At 40.3% G+C, this 24,140-nt stretch overlaps 1 protein-coding gene across 10 annotated transcripts in view; it reads left to right on the forward strand.

Annotated features, from left to right (window-relative positions):
* Nucleotides 1-23,755, forward strand: part of CELF2 (CUGBP Elav-like family member 2) — a 374,192-nt gene extending 350,437 nt beyond the window's left edge. For 7 of the 10 annotated variants that reach the window (XM_065626864.1, XM_065626873.1, XM_065626866.1 and 4 more), the window contains 5 exons: nucleotides 7,136-7,267; nucleotides 12,883-13,062; nucleotides 16,471-16,614; nucleotides 21,988-22,159; nucleotides 23,474-23,755. In XM_065626864.1, coding sequence (XP_065482936.1) covers nucleotides 7,136-7,267; nucleotides 12,883-13,062; nucleotides 16,471-16,614; nucleotides 21,988-22,115 — 584 coding nt within the window. In that variant the 3' untranslated portion in view covers nucleotides 22,116-22,159; nucleotides 23,474-23,755. Of the gene's footprint in view, nucleotides 1-7,135; nucleotides 7,268-12,882; nucleotides 13,063-16,470; nucleotides 16,615-18,555; nucleotides 18,625-21,987; nucleotides 22,160-23,473 lie in introns of those variants that run through there. The other 3 variants (XM_065626865.1, XM_065626867.1, XM_065626872.1) reach the window with 2 other exon arrangements.
* Nucleotides 23,756-24,140: the final 385 nt, after the last annotated feature.

The raw sequence follows: 24,140 nt of genomic DNA on the forward strand, positions 1-24,140 counted from the left end.
CTTCCCCAGCCTGTGTTACTGAAAGGGACTATTCCTTCCCTGGTGCAGGACTTTGCATCTGTCCTTGTTAAACCAATACTGCACATCTGCATCCATCTGAATGGCAGCCATTTAGTCAGAAGCAGATTAAGTCAAATCTGTTTTATCTAGTCCTTGAAGTCAGTGAGCTCAGGAAAGCAACAGAAAATCAGAAATACACCCAAATTCAGAGGATTCTGGACTCAGACAACTGCCAGTACAGATTTGACAGGAATATCTCCCAAAAGACAACATGTTTTCTCTGCAACTTCTCATGCTTAAAGTCACAGAGATACTGAACCTTAAACTTGTGGTTAATATTGATCCCTGGTGCACTACTATATCATCTGAGCTGGAGCAAAATAAGTACTTTGAACACTGAGTTATTTAAACTCTCCATTAAGTAAAACAACAAGAACAAAGTTGTGGTTCGCAGGCGAGCGATGTGGTTTGCTTTCTAACTTACTCATGTCCTCCACAACTGACTAAGCAGGATGTGACCAGAACACAGATAAGCAGATGGCTGATATCAAAGTAAAACATTGAGCTTCCTGTTGTGCCGTGCCTTAGGTGGTGACAGCCAATTGTGGAGGGTAACCGAGAGCCGAGAGTGGCCTAAAGAAAAGCCGTCAGCACGGCTGACACAGTTACCATTGTGAATCTCTATGCAGAAAGCCCCAGCGTAGTTAAGCCAGCCTTGGAACTGCCCCGAAGCCCTGCAGCCCCAGAAAGCTGATTCTGCTCCACAGACATTAGCTGCTCTTCGCATAGATGGGGTAGATGAAGGTCTATGGCAACCCTCCATGTAGGCAAAGGTCTGAAGCTGCCCTTGCTTTGCCCATTGTCTCATTTGGTTCTGCCCAAAAACCAAAATAATGTTTCCAAAAAGAAACTACACTTAAAATCTTTGAAATGCCTCTTTGATGTTCTTAATACCTTAGTCCCAGGCCTGCAGTGTGACCGTGTACTATTTCCAGACAGTATGCCAGTGTTGGAAGAGGAGGAAGAGAACGGGACAAGGTGAAGGGGAATGGAGAGAGCACATGGCCTTCATATCACCACCCATAAAATGGTGCCAAGTTAGGATATACAGTATGGAATTTCCAAGAGAGCCCATGTTTCTGTGGTATATGACTTTGCTGAGAAGTCATTGGAGTTCTTCATTACTTAGACATTTACCAAACAAATAAAGGAAAGAATGGGGTTGACTACACACTGCAGACCATCACCCTGCTAAATCATAGGGGTACGTGTGTGATTTGAACAGGACATTTGATTCAGAGCAACCGTGAGAGGGAGTGTTTATCTCGTGCTTTATTTCATCACCAAATGGACAGGCAGCCTCCCTAGACCCTCCAGTTGACCTCCTCTGTTGGGAAAGAGGATTCATTTTATAAATTGGACCTGTGACGTGAGAGGGGTGGGATTTGCCCAAGGCTGTGCTACAGACAAACATAGGTCCGTGGTTTTCTTACTTTAGTATACCTACAAGCTCTATTAAGGGCACTCCTTGGTCTCAGGTGTAGGTAGTAAGTAAGTAATGTGCCTGTGCCTTAGAAAACCAAAGATATGGCTTTCTAAGAGACAAGCCAGCAACTGGGAAGGAGCAGAATTAGCCCTGTCTTGCAGCTGAAAAACATAGTGAGGGCTTTATACAGGGCAGCACAAGAAGTTTGAGACAGAACTGGGAGAGACATCAACAGCATCTAGTTTATCTCATCCTGCATGCCCTTGTGCAAGGCCATCCCACCTTGTACGACCTGTAGTGTAACACTATGTAAGTCCCTGCTGAGCGGGCTTTGCAGAAAACTGAACATCCTCTGCAGATTAACTCAGAATTGCCCAGCATCAGGCAATTCTCTGAGCCTGAGATTTGCTGGAGGTGATGACAGCTCCTGAGTTTGTGTGGTTTGGCACCAGTTCTGCAGGCAGGATGGAAGCAGATTCCTCGCTTTCAGATCACCGGCTTGTAACACAACGTGTGGCCAACAGGAGGGACAGGATCCATCCCACAACACATTTCCTCTCTGAATGGTCTTTGTCTACTTTGAATTCACCATCTCAATCAGGGGAAACAGGGTCAATTCCAGAGGGCAATTCAGCCCATCCTGAGATAGAATCTAAATGAACTGTGTTTGAGTTCGAGGTCTCTTAACCTCAAAGACACTCCAAAAGAATAGTTTTGACTAAACTAGCTTAAACTAATGATGAGGCTGCTAAATTTGAGGAAACTGAGCCCATCCGCAGCAAAGCCAAAGAACTATTTACACATCATTGCCTTTCCTAGATGCCAATACCCTGAATCTAGTTTTCCAGCTGATGTAAATCCAGATGATATAAATCATCATGACTCTATGGACATAAGCTGGCCAAAACAACGGCCAAAAGTTTCTATGTTAGTACAGGTTGTTTTTCTAGGTTGGCATAGTTTTTAGGAATTGTGTTGAAATGTAATTTAAATTAAAAGGGAAATGGCTCATTGCTAGTTTAGATTTCTATTAAAAAACCTCTGACCTAAAAGGTGCTATAACCTTTTATAGGCAGAAATAAATGTGTTGCAGAGAATAGTTGAAAATGCCAGCTTCTTGCAGCCTTAAAAATCTCTATGAATGCAACATTACTAGTTAAACACAAATATCTGTACTGTGTAGAGCAATGACTCCAAATGAAAATGTGTTCTCTGTATCAAAGAGAGATCTGTTAAAGAATATATTAACCAAAGGCCAAGCGTCTTTATTCATAATGAAGCTGATAGCAAAAATTTCATCAATTAAATGAAGGAAGCACAGTAAGATCAAATGGCTGAGGTTGGTGGTGTGTTGAGGGAAGGCTGCAGCCATGCCCTTCTCCATTTCACAGCTTCTTAATAATATTAATTGTATTACTTGGAGTTTTCTGGATGTTTATTAAAGTGGAGTTGAGTTTGGAAGAAAGAGGAGGAAGGTCGTGAGACTGACACAGAAATGTGGGAATATAGGGGTCAATGAAGAAGAAACAGTGAGGTCTGTAATAGTAAAATGAACATTTTTAACCTTGCCACCTTTCATGGTTGGAAATGCTGAAGTGTTCTGTAAAGTCTCTGTATGTGGCCTGGATGGAGAAGACAACAGGAGACCAGCATACAGCACACCTGCAGGAGACAGAGCAGATTGTTCTACAGGTTACAGGACAACTCTTTACTCTTACAAGTCTAAACTGACCTCTTTATCCAATGCTGTGATATTATTTTCACGTATTAATAGATTTTTAAGGTCAGTGGGGAATACAATGAACATCTTGTCTGAACTCTTGCAAAAACAGCCAAGGGATTCAACCCCGTAACTCCTGCCAATAGTCTTTGGTTGAGCAACAGCCTCTTTAAGAAAGCTGTCAGCTTATTCCAATGACTGATGTTAGAGAAGAAAAAGTTCCTTTGAATAGACAAAATCTTATCTATCATGTTCTGATGTTTATTCAGGGTTTAACATTATGAGGGAATGATCAGTGCAGCTGATAAAAAGTAGCTCAGTTCGTCACCAATTATTGTATATTCAACCAATATTCATCAGGCTGCAGCTCCAGTCTGCTGAATCTCTCCCCCTAGCTTCAGTATCAGCTGACTCAATGCTGTCCCAGGAACATATTGAGTCCTTGACATATACAGGTCTTAAGAAGTCAAAGACAAAATTCCCACTATAAGGAGAAAAATAATACCCCAAATATTATGGATACAGGGTGTGCCATAGCGTGTGACGCCAGAAACCCAAGTCGTTTGCACATTTTTGTGTTTTGCTTTTCCTCACTGTTGCATCAAGTGCTGGCGCACAAAGAGGGCAATTCCTAGTGGCGCTATGGCTCCGTACATCAAGCTGTCTAAGTACATGGAGACAGATGACTACTGCTTATTAAGCAGCACTATGAAGTGATTTGATTCAGAGCAGCAATGCTGTGGTGTAGAGGATGGAGAGAGTTGTGAAATGTTCTCTTTTAATTTGTTTAGTGGCAGGGGAACCTGGTAAAAACCAATTTATAAATTCAGTAGGTATCCAATCTATTTTTGTCAGCCGGACAGCTAAAACCCATAAATATAGAATAACACTATTCCGACAGTGAATTACACTTCTTTTGCCATTACTCTGAGCAGTTGTGGAGCCCAAGAGCTTTGCTGACACAAGAGAGTTATACAGATTCGCCCAAAGTAGTGCAGTCATCTACCGTTACCACAAGACGTGATTTTTCTTTTTTCCCCCTGGTTCGATATATGTTACAATTTCTTAGTTGAAAGAAACTAGAAAAGGGCAAAGGGCAGGAGAAGCATAGTCCTTGTCTTTAGGTGGATTTAAAAGTATTCTGGGACCACATGAGGTAAAATCTTTCAGCTGGCCTAAGCCTCAATACGTGTCTTATAGGAGCTTTTAACTGGTTTCATCTCCCTTTAAGTTTTTTAGGGACAAGGGACTTTGCTTCATCTGCTGGTTTTATCCAGCGTTTTGTGAGAAATTTTCACCTCTCTTAGTATCTTGGACCTTTTATGGCCCCTTTATGATAGTATTTTAGCTCATCACTGTCTTAATCATCATTTCATACATTCAGGTCTTAGTCAAAGAGAAGGAAATAGCTAGTGTGGAGTCTCTCAGAAAGCCTCACCCAGCAAGGTGCTGGATCTGTCCTTTACAAGTGCCCTAACGAAAGGAGCTCCCTTCATTTCTCTTCACCCCATGTTCAACAGGATAATGGAAACCACACAATTTGTTCGGCTTCTTTCTCCTCAAAGAAATAATAAGCCAAAGAAGAAAAGGCATTGTCCCAGTGGACCTGTGAGACAGATCACTGCTAAGCAGAAGAAATAGCCACAACAACAGAACACTGATTTCTGAGGTGCTTCAGTGCTCCAACTAGTATTCTACATTGATTACATGCCAAGTGTCTATTTAGGCAAACTAGATAATCTGCATTGCAGCTTCAAATGGGAGAATCATTGAGGCGCCTGCTCTGTGTTTGTTTGGTGAAACAGAGAAACTTCCTATGAATAGAAGAAGAAAAGAGGTGTTGACCTCAGATACTGGCCATCCCTGGAGCATGTGTTTGAGCAGTGAGACAGTGATAAGAGCTACCACCATGCGCTCTGTGGGCTGTGCAAGAGGGAAAGATTTAATCAGGTTTTTCTGCCTTCTCCAACAGATGTGTTGACAATCCATAAGCGTATGGCTCTCATTTGCAGGAGTTATTTGTCCCCAAGAGCTTTAATGTAATTTTTCAGGCAGTTTCCTAGCCCCCATTTCTCTCACTTCTCAAATATGTGTGTCTCCTCAAGAGAAAAGAGTAATAACCCTCTGAAACGTAAATGAATGGAATTGAGCCCAGTGAAAACCAATTAGATCCTTCAGATTTGAGGTTTATATACCTCTTTTAAATGATCTGCTAATGAACATGAACAGAAACACAGAGCAGTGTTGGTCACGGGGAATTCACTGACATTCATTTATTTTGATTTTTTCCTTTCTTCTCTGTTGGTGCTCGCATTATCTGACAAAAGTGGGTTTTTACTTGGCTTTTTTGATTACTTTTTTTTTTTTAACCAAAGACATTATTGACTTCTTATTGCTTTATGGAGAGATACTGAATAATCAAAGCTGCTTCTATCTGCAACATGTAAAATTATTCAAATTAACATTGCAGGTGCTAGGGAAGTGAGGATAAGGAACGCCTCACAGAGTCTGGAAATCTCTCCTCACCCACACCAGGAGAGTCTTCTGTACTTTGAAGCCCCATGAGTGTGAAGGCTTGGTTTTGGTGGGTCTTAGGGTTGTAAAGATGGGTTATTTGTAGGTCGAAGCTTTGAGGTTTACCCATGGAGTGAAAAAGATGCCTCCTACTTTCCTCACTGGATCCTGCCACCTGTAGAGATTTCACTTATCTTGAGGATTCACTGAGTAATCTGGTGTGTTTGACAGCTCAAAAGAGCATAGAGATAAAAGCAACCTTAACTGTTTCACAACTAGGTAATGAATGGGAGCTAAAAAGCATGGTGCAGGCATGATGTGCCTCTGGTAAATCATCAGCAGAACTCTAAATGTTCACTTTTCAGAAGATAATGCAACTTTTTAAAGGAAAAGAAAGTCTTTATGATTGATGCACTAAAGTAAGGCTCAAGAGACAAGCTAAAAACTTAATTGTTCCTGCAGCTTTTATGAGTGTGATTCATCTGGCATAACTTTATCTACCTCTAAGTCAAGTGTTTAGTCTACACTGGTTATTCAGGGCCTTTTTATGAGAGAGACACACATTTCTAGTTCAGCCAACTTATCCTAAATGATAGCTCTTTCTAAGGTGCTTTATTACATTCCTATGACAAGAAAGTAAGCCTGTAGTTTAGTTGGATTCATCTCATCCACCTTCGTCATCCCCTTGGCATTGCAGCAGCAAGGACCTTTTCTCCACCTAAACCTCAGCTTCCCCCTTCTGGCAGAGCTTTTGGGGATGCATATAGAATCATTTATGGGGTGCATATACATGACCAGTTATGTACAAAGACCAGGCTAAAAGCCTGCAATAAAATGGATAGTAGTTACATTTTTTACTTGGCTGGCCATTCTTCTTTTCATAAACTTCAAGGCTTTAAATGATGTTCATAAGGTGTCCTAGAGCACAGCCACAATGGCGTAGTGTCTCACTTAGAATAAGTAAAATTTCTCTTAGAATACTTGGGGCTCAGAACAGAAAGCTCTTGTATGACAAAATTACTATGAGTATTTCTATTTTTTTTTTTCAATGATGGAGTTTAAAATGTGGCAAAACCTCAATAGCCTGGTTAGCTAATTAGCCTGGAATGCTAGGTTGATTGACAAACTTTTGAGAAAGTGACTGATCCCATGCTTACTGTTTCTGCATTGTTTGCGAATAATAGCACTATGCTAAATTTTGTGATCCAGCTTTGCAGCTCAAGGCTTATCAACATGTTCCATGAACAAACATACTATTATTATCTTGATCAAGGTTAGTCTACTGGTCTCATTTTCTTTTTCTTTCAAGTAGCCCTGTTGTTCAGCTCAGCATTATTGTAAGCTGTTTTGTGATCAATTAAAATAAGCAAGATATGACCTTGATTTTGCTTTGCCTCTTTTTTTTTTCCTTTCAGTGGCTGCATCAACTGCTAATTCCACAGCTGGTGCGGCCATGAATTCTTTGACTTCTCTGGGTACTCTCCAAGGATTGGCTGGAGCCACTGTTGGACTGAATAATATTAATGCACTAGCAGGTACCGTAAACAGTGAGTATTTATTGCTGTGGTGGACAGCCTTCCCCAATTATCATGACACAAAAAACTACCAATTGTAAAGTGATTATTATGATTATTTTTAATCTGTATACAAAATAAGAGGGTCAAGTTGATCTAGTTCCATCTATGGTACATATGCAGTTCTGGAGTCCTTTAGTTTCACATAGTTAACTGCAAAGTGAAGTCCCTTGGGTCCCTGCATAGATTCCCCTTCTTGCAGGGCGTATGAAAGGTAAAAGAAATATCACCAGGGATTTGGGTTATATTGGTTATAGGAGAGGCTCCTTTTTTATTTAGGGAGTCTGACAACAGATGTATCATCCCAATGTACAAAATCTCACTCAGAAATGCAATGGTAAGAAAGATGTTTACCATGGAGGCAATCCTTTTAAAATGTCTATTGGAATCATCAAATTGACTTGAGAGCAACATACTTTGAAAATGAAGGCAAGTCTTTGGCTTTCAATTGGCAAGTATAAGAGAATGATGCAGTCAGTCACCTGTAATACCAGAGCATGCACATCATCCTGTAACATCTGAAACAAACCCTAGCATCTCCATCTAGGTAGATGCCAAGAGTTTTTAGAACATTCTTCCTTCTTTTTAGCCTTGGTCAAGATTTTCCTGAAAAACAAGGATTTTTTTTTTTATCGTTTCTACTATGATGACTTCACCTTTGCCTGCAATAGAAGAGATTTGTCCAGATGCATTTTCCCTCTCCTTTTTTTTAGCTGCTGTTGCTCCTTGCATTTCCTTTTGTAATGCAAGGAATCTGGTCATTGCCAGTCCATGACCCATCATAATGTACCCCCAGGAATGGATGTCCTCCTCAGTATCTCTTGCTCACTTTGATGCTCTGCATGATGTCCTTTTTGTCAGTGTTATTTGGCTGCTCACCCAGTTCTTTTGTTCTGTGATCTCTGGTTGTCATTGTTGGGAGTTGTGAAGGAAGGGGGCTAATGGATGTCCATGTAGCAATGTTGAGTGGTTGCATGGGGTCTTGTATAAAACAGGTCTTGCTTCTGGCAAGGACGTGTGTATTTTATAGTAAATATGACTCAAGAACAACTTAGGAGAAGTAAGTATTAGGTCCTAAAATAGCCAATCTTTGTTTCCTTTCTTGTTATTACATTAGTATTAAAGCAAGCCACTGAAAATGGCATGCATGAAAAGCTAATTTATTTCCTCTCATGAGCTCTCTTAGTAAGAGAGCTACCCTGTCATAAGTAAGAAATCATTAAATGCCCTTTCCCAATAAACACTTGTTGTGCTTTACCTGGTGTACAAGAGGTCACAATATCAAGAGCTGAGTATGGCATCCCACTCCTTCCCTCCCACAAGTACTACGGACCAAGGCACACTGGAGGACTCCCAAGATAATGTCCCCTTCAGTAAGACTGAGTAAGAATGAGTCACCTATGAGCTCTTGACTTTGTGTGGGAGCCCTTCCATTGCACTCTTTTTGACACTTCTTGCTAGGTCACAAGCAAAGAGTTTACATTTTCTCAGCAAGTATTTCAAGGTGATGTGTGTGCAAACTTATCTGCATGTGTCACTTGAAGTATTCATGACATATTCACAACCTAGTGCCAAATTTCAGCTTATTTTAAGCCACCATTGCTTCCATGGACTTACACCAAGACTGGCTTCAGTCCCAAATTTTCTTCATGGATGTTTTTATGGACACAGACATTGTAGGTGACTAGAATACCTGTATGTTTATAGCATTTACACAATGTATGTGGATATGTCTGTCTATGTATATACATATGTGAGAGAGATCTAAAGAGGGGAAACTGCTTCCTCACAACATAATGTTGTGGCACGGTTTTTCTCAAAAAGTTGACACTGATTATCAATTTTGGGTACTTGTGATGCTAATGATAGCAAAGCATTGTTCAAATTAAAACAACCTCCCCTGTCTATGTTAATGACAAGCCAGTGCTTTTCCTTGTGACCATGTCTGATCCAGTCATTCACACTCAAAACTGCCTAGGAGTTTGCCTTCAGAAAACTTCATGTTCAATGAGTCTGATGTTTCACACTATACCATGGTCATAGCGCTTTAGTATAAACGTTCAAGCATCATTTGGTCATGGAGGCTCCTGAAGTAGTTGTGCAGAGAAGTTGAAACTGAGTGACACTGGGGAATTAACTGGGGAATTAACAAGAGTGACCCAAAGCACAAGTCAAGAGTTTAACCCAAAAATTAATCAGCAGGTGGCACTGGGCTTGGGCATTGATTCACACAGAGGTGTTGGAGGAGGTACTCTTCTGTTGAAGCCATGTCCTGCTCTGTATGTGAGAACCATAAGGAGAATGTCTTCCAGGCTGAGCTCACTAGTAAACTTGTATTTGTTTTCTGAATCCTGGCTGGGTCCATGAAAAAGAAGCTGGGCTGTGGAGACTGATAGTGTTCTCATTGTAGAGAGAAGCATTGTAGAAAGATGTCTGGAGGCCTTAAAAATTAAAGAAAGTGAAGTATGGTAAGTTTAACTGTCTCCAAAGGTTTGGCGACAGTTGTACATACATATGGAGATTCACCCAGTCTTCCCTCAGTTGTGCTTGAAGCTTCTAAAACCTTAAATGACAAAACTTTAGAATGTCTCCTTTGGTCAAGTACACCTAAATAATGCAACTAACAAAAAGAATTATGAATAATGAGGAAAAATTAATAAAGAGGGAGGAAGAGATTATTTTGAATTAAGAAAGAATACTATGTATTCACGATATTGGACAGCTATGACACAATATTTGTGTGTGAACCCAGGGCAGTCACTTAGCCTTTCTGCCCCCATATTTACATCTGTAAAATGGAGATAAAACTATTCATGACAGATTTGAAGGTGCTTGGAAAACACTTTGAGAGACCTTTGGACTTGCCAAGCATTGTCACTTCTGTATTATGTAGAGTAACTCGAAAAAGTAGAAGGCCATAGATGAGAGACTCCAAAAGGTTATTTCACAGAGTGAGGAAGGGACCACAGTTCAATATCAGACTGAAGTGCATTGGTAGAGATAATAAAGAGATAGCAGAGATGTGTAATTGCACCTGGACCTTGCAGATTTCATAAAAATGTATAAAGGAAGAATAGGAAAAAAATGCCGAGAGCTTTCTGCAGGTCTGTTTTGCTCAGGAGGGCAGTGTATCTAGACACGTGCACTAGCGGTAGCAGTGCCCTTCCCAGGAGCAACGCGGTGAGCAGCGGCTGTCTGGCTGTTTGCTAATCTGAAATCTTTTGGTGGGAAGGGTCTATTGATTCTAAGTGAAAGAAGGGGGAGGATGCTGCCCATTGCAACACAAAGCCTGTTTATCTAATAGCCTGATGACTCACAAAAGATAACATGTTGTCCTAATGCTTCCTCTATTATCAAGTTATTTCAACACTATAATAAAAGGAGAGATACAAGCTGCTTTATCACGAGTGTTTAACCAGTACTGTGTGTACACCCATGCAAGCAACGACACAAACCTAAGTACAAAAACAGCAGAGCAGATTAAGGTCAGGCTCACGATGATATTAGTAGCAGTACTATTTTGGATCTTCATTTTCTTGTCTTTTAGATATAGGATACTTCACAAGCTGTCTTGCTTTGCAAGTTTTTGTTTTGTAACCGGAACCATTATACAACAAATGTCTAGCCCTTTTGTACTCAGCGATTTTTGTTCAAAGCAGTGGCAACAAGTACCTCCTATCAGGATACAGTGATGCTCTGAAGTGGAGGGGAAAGAGAAATCTTCAAAGTGCAAGACATTTTATTAAGGAAAGGCTAAGAATATCACATCCCTGTCAAGTGTTTAGTCACACAAATTATAGTAATATCAAAAGGTATAATTTATGCAGTACAATTCTCTTAATTGGCATAGACTCTGGTGGAGCCAAAAAGGTGCCACTTGAGCAATTGTCCTGATTATCAGAGACTCATAGGAATACACTTTTCAAATCTACATAAGAGATGGAAGAAAACTAGTAGGTCAGCATCTTTATCCTCCCCTGTCAATGCAGGATAATTCCCTGCAGTATTCTTTCTATCTCTAAATTACTCATGTGATGAGGTTTATGCCACTTCCTTGAAGATTGTTTCCCAGTCTATTAATAACAGATTTCATTGTTAACTCACTATAAAGTGTCCTCTGCTTAATTTCCTCACTTTTCTCCAATTTACATATCACCCCTTGTTATTGCTCTGAAATTAAGCCCTCTCTTTCTCTTCAACATTCCTATCTTTTGAGTCTTAATATGGCTTGACCAGCCACCTCTTCACCCATCATTTTGCCAACCTAAACACTAGACAGTCAATGTCTAAAAACTGGTCACTGGTGGTTCTGGATGTCCTATTTTTCTGATGACTGGTCTACTGTACCTTCAGGAGTCTGATTAAGCCCTTTTAAGTTGTTTGTGAGGTGTTCACCTAAAAACTGGGGAGCACGGGATAGCTAGTTGTGCAGAAAATGTGGCTTAACTCTTAGTCCTGATGAGAACTTACTGCTCTGGTTGACACAAGTCAGAGGCATGGGCAAAGAGCAGGGCCCTGAACTCTGCCACCCCTTCAGCTGCCGAAGAGTTTGTAGCTCTAACAGGAAAAAAAGCAGTTTTCTGGAATTTCTGAAAAAAATAAGTGTTGACATTGTCAAGTTTACCATGGCACATTGAGGAGCCATTATGATGAACAGAAGCAATGGAGAGAGGCTGTAGCCCAGGAGTTTGTCCACCAGAGAGTCAGAGTAGTAAAACTACTTTTGCAGACCACACTGTTTGCATGGATGAGGGATGCCATTTTCTGCACAGCTAGCAATCCAATCTGAAATTTCCTCTTTGGCAGTCATCCCAGTTAAATTAATGTTATCTATCAGCATGTAGAATCACTTTAAAGAAAAAAAAAAAGAAACAGCTCTGCTTCCAGTGAGAAGAAAGACATTGCTAGAACTGAATGCATTTGTTTCTTTGTGAAAGATGCCTGGTCTGGATGAAGGACTTTTAGTCACTCCAGATGCGATGCTGTTCATCTCTTCTGGAGTAACTGGAGGAGGCGGGTGAAAGTGCAGAGCATCACAGTCCATCGTCCTACCACAGACCTGAAGGATGAAGCCCGTGATTGTATGGAGGGTTGCTTCAAAATGCTGTTAATCAGGGTTCTGTGCTAATTCTGTATAAGCAAAACACTCCTGATACGGTGTAGTCATGACCCCGGTCAGAAAGTGTTGGTTTCCTCTCAGACTACTTTTTCCAGTTTTCCGAGTGACCACTTTTTAAGGATGCAGGTCAAATGTGTCCCACTCTCCCAGGTTCAGATACCCTCAGCAGCAGCACGGGTGCCAAGGAGGGCGGGCGGAGAGGCTTTCGGGAGCACCGAGCTGTGGTACTTGCCAGTAGCAGGCTGCATGCGAGTCCGTCTGACTGTGCAACCCTTGTGCTAAAAGTGATCCTGACGCCAAAGTCGTGTTTCTTTGTTTTCAGTCCCATTTGGTGAAGTGCCGAGCTGCATGCACCGCCGTCGTTGTCAGTGTCATATAATACCAACGCCTTTCGGAAAGCACTAATGAACAAGTGCAATTTCTTTTCTCTATTGTTGGGTTTTTTGTAAAGTTGCTCAAATGCTCTCAGGTATGGCGGCCCTGAACGGAGGACTCGGCGCAACAGGCTTGACGAACGGTACGGCCGGCACGATGGACGCGCTCACCCAGGCCTACTCAGGAATCCAGCAGTACGCGGCCGCCGCGCTGCCCACCCTGTACAGCCAGAGCTTGTTGCAGCAGCAAAGCGCCGCGGGCAGCCAGAAGGAAGGTAAGCACCGAGCAGACGGCGTTCGGCCAAGAGAAAGCAGTGTCGTGGCTTTGTTTCTCCACAGAGGCTTAACAAAGGACCTCGAGTAGCCTAATCTTGATTTTTTTTTTTCCTCAGTTTTCTGCTATTTAGTAATGTTACTATTTTATTTTTTAACCTCTAATGTAATTAATTTTTTCATCATCTGTCCTTTAAGTTATACTTTACTGGCTAGTGAAGTTCTTGAGTGTTGTGTACAGTTTCGGGCATAGAATCATAGAATGTCCCGAGTTGGAAGGGACCCACAGGGATCATCAAGTCCAACTCAGTATAAAAGGGATATAAAGATACTGGAGAGTGTCCAGAAGAGGGCTACGAAGTTGTTGAAGGGTTTGGAGGGGAAGCCATATGAGGAGCGGCTAAAGTCACTGGGTTTGTTCAGCCTGGAGAAGAGGAGACTGAGGGGAGACCTCATGGCGGCTACAGCTTCATCACAAGGGAGCAGGAGGGGCAGGGCTGAGCTCTTCTCTTTGGTGACCAGTGACAGAGCCCAAGGGAATGGCAGGAAGATGTGCCAGGGGAGGTTCAGGTTGGACATGAGGAAAAGGTTCTTCCCCCAGAGGGTGCTGGACACTGGAACAGGCTCCCCAGGGAGGTGTCACGGCCCCAACCTGACAGTGTTCAAGAAGAGACTGGACAACACCCTCAGACACACGGTGTGACCTGTGGGGTTGTCCTGTGCAGGGACAGGAGTTGGACTCGATGATCCCTGTGGGTCCCTTCCAACTCAGGACGTTCCATGATTCTATGATTCCATGACCATCCTTTCTTTTATAAAAGCATTTACTACCTACCGCGTAACAAGGCACATGTAACAAAAATCATCCCGTTATGGGTGCCATTCTCTCTTCTGGTTTCCATTATCTGTGATAATGGAGTTAATCAGATTAGGTTTAAGGTTTTGAGTTAATGACAAAATCCGTTCTTGCTTTGAGTGGTTCTTTGTTTAATTGTGGGTCTTGTGAGGAAGTAACTAAGTGAATGATTGCCCCCTCTCCCTGCGCCAACAGCAAATAAACCTCAGGAAGCAACTGCTAAGAATAAATGAATACTAATTACAAGATGTTTAGGAAAATGAGGTTACCCTTTTCCCCTCTTCCATTCCCCTGCACACTTCCCAGGCTTTTTTTTTTTCCTTTCTTCTGTTTTCGTTGCTTTCTCTTCTCTCATCCTAATTTCCAGCTAATTCCAGAAGGACAGGAAAATATTACATGCTTTCTGAGATTGTATCTATGTTGTCACTACTGTTTTTGCCAGGTCTAAGCTTTAAAAATAAACCTAGGAGAATATCCTCAGGAGAAATTTTTTTATCCTCTTTTAAAATAGTTTCTTGTACTGTTATGGGATGTGTTTCCTAGGAAGACAAATTGGACATTCCCCCAGCCGGCTATTGTAGAGGAACACTGGAGTTAAAATATGTTTTCTCTCAATTCTTTACTTCATTTACTGCTAACAGCTTGGATTATTTAAATGAAACAATATTTTTTAAAAATTTTTTTCCCTCTTTTTTGTGTGTATTCTCTGCTTTCATCTTTCATCTTGCACACTTTGGTCAGTGAGAACAGACTATTTAACATGAGAAAGAAATTGTTTATTTGGTGTCATTGTAAGATACATAGCAGAGGACAGTTTGATTTTTTTTCTAACTATTTTAATTTTTTTCTGTTTATGGACATTCATATCAAGTGTAAGCTTACTATGTATTTTTATGAACTGGCAGTGTCCCTTTTAAAATTTAGCCTTTTTTGTTGTATGTTTTGTTTCTGTTAGTGAGGGGTTAAGTTAAAGTGAGTAAATTCCATCACTGAGTACTGACAACTATGTTTTGACTCTTAACATGATTTTTGATGGAATGCTGAAGAGTCTGGAGCAGTTGAGGATAAACAAATACCAGAGAAAAAAGCTACATAAATATTAAATGTTGAAGCACAGTGAACTGGCTCATGCATATGCTCTAAACTATTGTTCAATAAGTTTTTTCTTACTATTTTTAAAAATATTATTTTCTGGAAAGGATAATTTACTTGGAGTACGAAGGAATATGTTCCAGGTGGCCAGTCTTTTTCCCTTTTTTTTTTTTTTACCCTGCAAAAGTGTTCTTCTTTTTAAAAACATTTTTTTTTCTAATCAATTATCCTCTCCTTTGGGGCAAATATTGCAACATTTTCCTTCAGGCTGAGAGCGAGCAGCCAGCCTGGTTCTTCAATATGAGAGGTGAGGCTTCATGACTGTGTGGAACATACTCCGTAAATCTGATGAGCACTTTTCTTCTAGAGAAAACCTCTGAGGCACACTTAGATTCCACTAAGCAAGGGAATACTTAAATAGGTTATTCCAGATGTGTTTTTATTAGGAATGTTTGTTCCTTTTTTGTACCCCTAATGCTACTGGTGTCTGCATGGGAAGGGCACGTCTGGCTCTGTCGTAGGTCATGTTCTTCCTGGCATCCATTGCTCATTTCCAGTATGTTATTGTAAAAAAGAACTTGCGTTGAGGAGAAAAATAACCTACTAGTGCTAGGAGGAGTGTTTAAACCAACAGCACTGATAATGTGTATCTTAAATTTTGGCTGTAAGAAAAATATTCAGAGAACCTTTGAGTTCGCACCTTTCTTTGCAAACTCAGCTTTGTCTAAAGCCACTTTTGTTTCAACCCAACTACTTCATTTTGAACTTTTTTAAAAGACTGACTTTATACAAAGTTTATTCCAGGAGACAGAGCTTCTTATGTGGAATTTGTATTTCAAAAAAAGAAAAAAAATAGAGAAGGGGGTGGCTGTCATTTTGAAATGAGCTAGTACAAATTCAGTTCTGAGTATCTTTCTCTCCCTGACTTCAGTGATTTCCAAGTCACAAGGTTTGCTTTCTCTTATCCTTTTCGTTCCCATCTCCATCAATTTCCTGCCCTTTGAGTTTAAATCTGTGATACTCAAATCTGAGCTCAGCTCATTGCATTTCCATAAGTTCCCGCAACTAGAATTAAACTGACAAACCCATACAGGTGTTTGAGGCAGCAGAGGACTCCTTGTGCAGTTTTTGGGGTATTGTGAGAGAGTAATACATTGTGTACCTGTTTTCCTAACCCTCATTATACTGAAAGACACTCATATAAATTGAAGAAAGAGGCGCTGCAGTTTAACTTCTGTAGTAAAGTTATCAGGTAAACACTTTTCAAGATAGGATGCTCTAAAGAGCTGCATTTCAGCTCTGTCCCTTTGATGATCCATTTGCTTTTGTTCCTTCAAAGTTGGAAAGCGAAATGCTTTCTGACGACCACCTTCAGTAAGTATTATGGAAAAACAGATGAAATAAAGCACTTGTAATAGCTGTTTTCATACTTTTTTTTTTAATTATTATTATTTTCCTAAAGGTCCAGAAGGGGCAAACCTCTTTATTTACCACCTCCCCCAGGAGTTTGGAGACCAGGACATTCTGCAGATGTTCATGCCTTTTGGAAATGTTATCTCTGCTAAAGTCTTCATTGACAAACAGACCAATCTGAGCAAGTGCTTTGGTACGTCAAATTTAATCAATCGAATAGTAAAAACCACATGCACTGTACTGAAAAGGGGCCAGGAAAGAAAATTAACAGCAATGTGAGAAATGTCATACTGGAATCTCATTCCAAAAATAATGGACTGTTAATCCTCAAATGAGCAGGAAGATGCACAGACGAACTAGTTCTAACTAAGAATTGGATATGAAAAAACAATCATAATCTTCCAGTCTGACATCTCACATGAATGTGTCAAGTACATGAAACTAATTACACCCTATGTGGGGGAATGTCATTTACTATACTATTAAACTGCCTTATTATGGGTACCTAATTACTCTCTATTGTATAGCTGAGCCACTTAAAAATGCTCTATGTTTAACCCATTACTTCTACATTACAGGAATTTCTTTCTTCTGAATTAAGTACAAGATTTTGCAATTAGTGGTTGAATGGTGTGTACATGTATTTCAGAACGCTTTGCAGACATTTGATGTATGGATATGCAGCTCCAGCTTTTGTGGGTGGGCTCCAATGTGTTACGGAAGGTGGCATCTCCCCTTACCTTAGGGCAGGGATGAAGGGAGCCTCACAAGATCAGTGTCAGGTTTCCCAGAGAACACTTTGCGCTGCCAGAAAATGAGATCACAACAGAGGAGATGATGATGTGTTGGCATAAAACAAGTCCTAGGGTTGATTAAGTGGGCTGATGTCTTTTGAACAGCAGAGATGCACCAGCTCAGTGCTTTGATGGAGTGGAATACACAATGTCAGCGAGTGGCAATCTATCAGAACATTGGTCTAATAATCGTGGTCCTATGCAAGACATGGGGAGGGTCTAGGAGGAGGAAGGAATCTCTTAAAGATAAGTTTTATAAGGTTCGACCTAAAATATTTGAGCTTCCATGAAGTGACAATTCTTTCCCAGATTAAATAAACGCAGCTGTTTGTATGACAAGAGTAACCAGTCCAGACAACTCTCTAGTTTCCAAAACCCCTTTGTACTGACAGTGTTGCCCTTTGCCCAGCCCCATCTCTTAATTCTGAAGTGTCCCCATTTGACGTATCCCCATTAACCACGACACGTGTTTCTTAGCTTGCATAGCGTTACTTTTTTTTTAAATCTAGGTTTTGTTAAAACGTGTTTGTCTAGGCATTTGTGTCCACCAGGACCATTCAAGGGCCCCACAGCTATTGGGCTTTAACCCATCTCGAAAGGGTTTGAGCTTATCTAAACAGATAGTATCCAAACATGAGATGGATACATCAAGTTACTCAGAAAAACCTAATGCACTGGAATTCAAGCCTTGCCACAATCTGAGTGTTTTTCACCCAAAAATAAGCCCTTAGTACACTTGGAAAGTTAATTCAGTTCAGAGAAAGGGTGTGACATTCTTTCTTCATTTTTCCTTAGTCTTTCAGTTCATTTTTGAAGCATTCACCTCTTTAAGCTTTACAAACTTGTTCATGTGTGGACTAATACACTCCAGCATGTTTTTGCAATGGGATAAAACAGTCCGGGAGGCTGTAGCAAATTTGAAAAGTGGAATTGAAATGGACTCTCTAGATCTGGAGGTAGTTCAGTTAGTACATTGGGGTGACAAAATTGTTGTTGAGGTCTCCAGGAATCTTGATGAAATGTCAAATCAAGCTACGTTAATCGAAATACAGCCATCGTGGTGACTGCTGAAAGAATGTAAATTAGTTTGGGCAGGCAGCTCAATTCATCGGCTCGCTTCCCACACTTGCTTTTCGTGGATTTCCTTTTACTCTTTGATTACCTACTTACACATTTGTCTGGATTCGTAGGACACAATTACCTAACACAGGGTGATGCACTGAGGTTACCTTATTTGAGGGAAATGGAGGAGTCAACACCCAACAGATGGAGGAGTCCTCGGTCCTTTTGGCGTTAGTCAGCTTTCACTAATATTTCAATTTCTCATTCTTCCTCCCCAGACATTCTGCCAGTGTGAGAGAGCTCTGCTTTAAAAACAAAAAGTACTGCAGTGGCAGAGGAACTTGAGGTTTTCTGATTCAGCAGGTGACCACCTGTGTGATGCTGCTAATTATAGGCACAGCCAGAATTAATCCTGCTAGTTTAACATACTAGTGTACTCTGTATGTACCTCCTCAGCTTTATTAGCAAGAATCTGCTATTTGTTGTTTTGGTCCCATATTTATGTTTTAAGAAGCTTTATTTTTTTCTTTGTCCTCCTACCCAAAAACTAGGATAACAGCGCATTTGAAGAACCCATTTCTTTCCTGTGTTGTTAATGGTTATTGCTCTTGGTACAGTTTGGGTTTTTGTTGGTTGGCTGGTTTGTTTGGAGGTTTTTTCCATAACAATAATAATAATGATGGTAATGATGTTTTGCACGTGCTTGGTGCTTTCTACTCTGGAGTTTCCAGTCTCCTGCCCAAAGGAGGAGGAAGTTAAATTACAGATGAGGACAGGTGAAACACCAGAAAGGTGAAAATGTTGTCCAAGGCAGGTTGTCCAAGAAGAACTGGGAAGGGAAGGCACGTTCTTAGTGAGTCACAGGGTAGTAATATACAGTGATGAACTTTTATGTGACACTGCTTCTCAAAATGAAAAATTGCTTTTCTTTGCAGAAAATGGACTTGGGCATTATTTGCTTTTTTGTCCACGTGGAAAGAATGCTCAAAAGATTAAATGGTGATAAGGATGACAGGACAGCCTGTTTATGCCTGGAGGTGCCCTTCCATGAACTCTCATGAGCTCTAGTTGATTCAGGAGACTCTTCCTTCACCCTTCAAGCTTATCTCTCACCTTTCATAAATCTTAGAATAACAGAAATGAGAGATGTAAAAGTAAGGCAGGGGAGGGGGGACCCAATGATATCGGTGCATAAATGCAGTCTGCCTCATAGCAAAACAGCTACTCGAATGATTAAAAATATTTATCTTGATTACAGAGATACCTAGAGTTTTAAAACAAAAATCAGAATTGTCATGACAGGGTCTTTGAAAATTCAGACAAAAAATGAGAAATGGGTGCAATCAGAAAAGGATAAATAAAGGGAGAGCCTGCCAGATTCCTCTGGAAGCTTTATAAATGAAGGTTCTTGATAAGGGAGAAGATGAAAGTGTAGCAGGCTAATGTAGATATAGTATTCTATGTAAAGAGACAAATTGTGAATAGAATAACAACTGGATGATAAAGGCTGATGCCACCGATACAGCAGTGAAGTTGTGTGTTTGAATTTGCGGCTGAGTCAAGGAAGCTAATAAAGAGACATAGAATGAGGTGACTTGTCTCACCCCCCTGCAAAATAATCATAACCTGATCTAATTGTTCTTTTGTCATCAGTGGAAGTATCTAAACTGGAGACATGAATGGTGGGTGGAAAAGCCACCTCTGGGTGCACTTGCTTGTTTTCATTCACCATTCACGGATGCCATCTAGGTGACTAGTTTAGGTGAGTTGCCTAACTTTCAGGTGGCTAAAACTAGCTAAGAAGAAAAGGAACTAAGGTGATGAGAAGTTCATAGCAGAAGACAGTTCCGAATGCACTTAAGAGAACAAAGTAAAGGACAGGAAAGCTGTAGAGGCAAATGCTGAATTGTCAAGGTTGGTAAGAGTAGCTACATCTCAGTTGTGGAGCACCTGCCTGGAAGGTGCTACAGCTGCCTTCCAACTCATCATAGACCTCTTTTCTATCCCTGAGGTGATCCTAGAGATCAAGGCTGAGATCTGTGAGCAGACGGGAGAAGACAGGAGTGCAGTGCTAAGACAGTGACTGGAATCATGTAAACAGATAAGATCTCCTACAAAAAAATAGGGGAAAGTAAGAGAGTGATGAAGCTACTCGGGATATGTCTGTAATATTACAGGAAAATGATCTAGTGGAAAAAGTGAGGAAGCGACAAGAGTTACTAAAACCAAGGAAGGTATGGAGGAATATTTATTATCCCTTAAGGAGGTAACAAATAATCAATCGCAGGACAACATGAACAGAGCATATTGTCTCTGGCCAGGAGAAGGTCTGGAGAGATTTAAGTGAGAGGTGTTTTTGCACAGAAGGAACAGAAGGGAGCCTGGATCATCAGAGAAGAGTCTTATGATTTAAAGTGAAACCATGGGGATGGTCTATGGAGGGGAGCAGCTGGACAAGGACCAGATGACTTAATAAGAGGGTTTTTTCTTTACAATGGGGAAGGGGTATCATTCTGACGCTGAAGATGGAAAAGGGCAGCAGTGCAAGGTAAGCAAGAGCCATGAAAGAACAGGTTAAAATGGTGGTAAAAAGAGGTTATGCATCGGAAAAATACACAGGCGCTAAGCACAAATGAAGAAAGCTGGTAGAAGAGAGGCATCCAGAAGCCTGTGTGTTAGGACTGAAAAACAAAGTGTGTGGGATCTATGCTTTAACAGAGGGAAGGGGTACATATCGAGGCAAATTCAAGTGGAAAGAAGAGGGAGCATTTCAAAGCAGATGCATAATAGTAGGCTGAGTACAGTAGTAATTAGGCAGAGCTGTAGGAGGCAGAGGCAGTTAGGAAAGCTTTGCAATTACAAGTGGGAGGCCCAGATATGAAAATGAATTTTGAGCTTCCAGAATCAGGGAGATTTGAGTCCATTATGAACAGAGCATTTTTAGTCTCCCGGGGAAAAGAAAGCTGAGCCAGGCCCAGACATTCTGAATCACCCGAGCAAGTATTATCCCCCTAGTTAGTGCTTGCAACCAAGGAGCAGAAGATCTGGAGTTCTCATCAAGCACTGCCGTTGTCTTTACAATGCTGCTTAATTTTGATGCTTGCATACCCCTTTGGGGACCAAGAGGCTGAATTAATTAACATTTAATGTACCTTGAGAGCTTGAACTTGAAGGAGCTGTAAAAATACAAAATATTAATATTGTAACTGTCCTGGGCTAAGCCCGAGGAGGTGAGTGTTTCAAAGCACACCGGACCAGTGCACATGAACTCATCTTCAGGTGTGCACATGGGTATAGGCATCTAAGTTTGGGGTTTGTTTTCATAACCAGACTTTCTGTTTCAGCTGCACATCTGCAGACTGGCCTAATAATACTTCCTGATAGACTGGGAGGTATTTAGATGTTACACTGAAAAGTTTCCCTCTAATGAATACCTTCAGTCTCTAAGGTAGGTAGATAAATAACAGATTGGAAACTGCGCTGCACCAAAACTGAGCAACTGCATCCCAGGTAGTAAAGGAATATTATGAAGGTAAAGGGGAAGGCGAAGAAAAAGGGTGAGGAAATGGGATGTGAATTGTGATCGAAGAACTAATTGAAAGTAAATGTTTCAAATAAATAGTAATAATAAAATCCAAACAAAATGCCTTCTGACATTTGTTCTAACCTACAGTTCGCTTTCTCTCCCGCCTCCGTTCTGTGTCTCATAGGTTTTGTTAGCTATGACAATCCAGTCTCTGCACAAGCTGCTATCCAGGCTATGAACGGCTTTCAGATTGGCATGAAACGCTTGAAGGTTCAGCTGAAACGCTCCAAAAATGACAGCAAACCTTACTGATCTTAACCCCAGATGCTTACTGCTCTTATTTTAGCTTTCTTAGGGTAAGTCCCATGAGCAAACCTGTCCTCTGCAGGGGGGTTGAGAGAGAACATATAGCCAACCTTCACCAAGAGACAGTTATTTTTACAGTTACCACTTCCATTTCCCCACTCGTCCTTATTGCACTTGGCTCCCATTTCCTTGCCAAGTAATTACTGAGTTGTGTTACTGTATTTTGTTTTGCAGCATAATTTATCTCCTTTTTTACGAAAAAAGAAATAAACGTCTTGAAATTCAAAGCAACACATACACACACACACACACAAAAAAAAATGTGCAATTTAACTCTGTGAACCCTGGTGCCATTAGCACACAATAAAAGTTGTTTTCTATGGATGGATCGTATTTTACCAGGGTGGCACCAGCAGTTTATAGGTTAAACAAAATGGCCTCATGCCAGTTGAAGCACTTATTTTGCAACAAAAATTGAAACAAGTCTTTCCGCTACATCAACTTGTTTTTTGAGAAGATTTGATTTTTTTGTTGTTGTTTGAATCAACGTATTGTTATATATTAGTCTGATTTTACACTGGTCGTCTTTATATTTCACTTTTTTTTTAAGTTCTTGTTTTTTTGGAGAGGATTAATGTAAAAAAGATTTAGAGATCTGTTTCTAAAGCTACAGGGTTTAAAATAAAAAAAAATAAAATGAGTGACAATACTTGATGTTTCTTGAGAGATAAATTTAATAATAATAATAAAAAAAAGAAAGCCACAGGCCTGTAAATTTTATTTGTAAAAAGCATTTCTATTTTTATACAAAATTTTTACTGCCTCAGAAATAATGGAAGTTATTTATTGCCTATTGTTAACTTATTGGGTACCTAAAGAGCAGCTCTCTATGCTAGCTAGATCCTTTGAAGTAGTCTCTAGAGTAATTGTGCCAAGAATGGGCGCTTTTTCACTGTTGAACCCTACACCCTTTACAGTTCATGCTTTTATCCTCTTGTTTGTATTTGTCTGGTTATTTTATTCGTAGTTTCCATTACCTAGTTTAAAGTTCAGTTGTCTGACCTTTTTTTTCCCCTCCCTCCCTCCCCATACTTTTCTGTTACATTTGTAGAAACTGGTTCTTTCCTCTCTTTTCTCCCCAAAGAGGAATCCATTCTCTCTGATTCCTTTCAGATGGATTCTTTTGGGGTTCCATTGTGCTCTTGTTGACAAGTATTGTAAGTTAATGCAAATTATGTGAACAGCTCATAGACTCTACTGATAAAAGATTTGCATTAGTTTTCTCCTGCACCCATAAAAGTGATTTTGTTTGTGCTGCATAGATTCTATGTAACTTTTTTTCCTCTTCCTTGTTTTTTCCCTAGACATCTCCATGCCCGTTAGCCCATCGTTTGCCTAGCATGTCCCTGTGGCGTCTCAAAAAAAAAAAAAAAGTTTCATCGTCCCGTCATTGTTTCTGATGTCTTTCTGACCTCACATCATATTTGGTTCTCCTACTGACCTTTGATCTAGTTTGACCTTTGAAATTTGCATGTGACCTCATCTAGCTATGAATTCTGGGAAGTCAATGTGAAAAAACATTGCTGCATTCATGCAAGACTGAAATTTATTATTAGATAAATTAATGATAGGATTTAAAAACAACCTGTGGCAAAATGTTTTTTCTTTCTTTCCTTTTTTTTCCTTGGTTTTTTTTTTTTTTCCTTTGTTGTTTTTTTGTTTGTTTGTTTGGGTTTTTGGTTTTGATTTTGATTTTATTTTTTCATTTCGTAAAAAAAAAAATAAAAATAAAAATAAAAAAAAAACCAGACTTGAAAGTATTATACAGGGATTGGCATTCTGCCTGGTCACTGGTGACAATAGCAATATGTGTCCAGAGGCACAGAATGTTGGTTTCTAACAGACTACTTCCAAAACAGTTTGAGAAATAAAACTGTCTGATTTTAAGTCTCTAGAGGTCTGTAATAGTTTTTACATTTTTCAGGCAGTGTAAAGTTTTTTGATAAGGCCATTTTAGGTGGCTCACTTTCT

This window comes from Caloenas nicobarica, chromosome 1 (genome assembly GCF_036013445.1).
Source record: "Caloenas nicobarica isolate bCalNic1 chromosome 1, bCalNic1.hap1, whole genome shotgun sequence".
NCBI classification, from domain to species: Eukaryota; Metazoa; Chordata; class Aves; order Columbiformes; family Columbidae; genus Caloenas; species Caloenas nicobarica.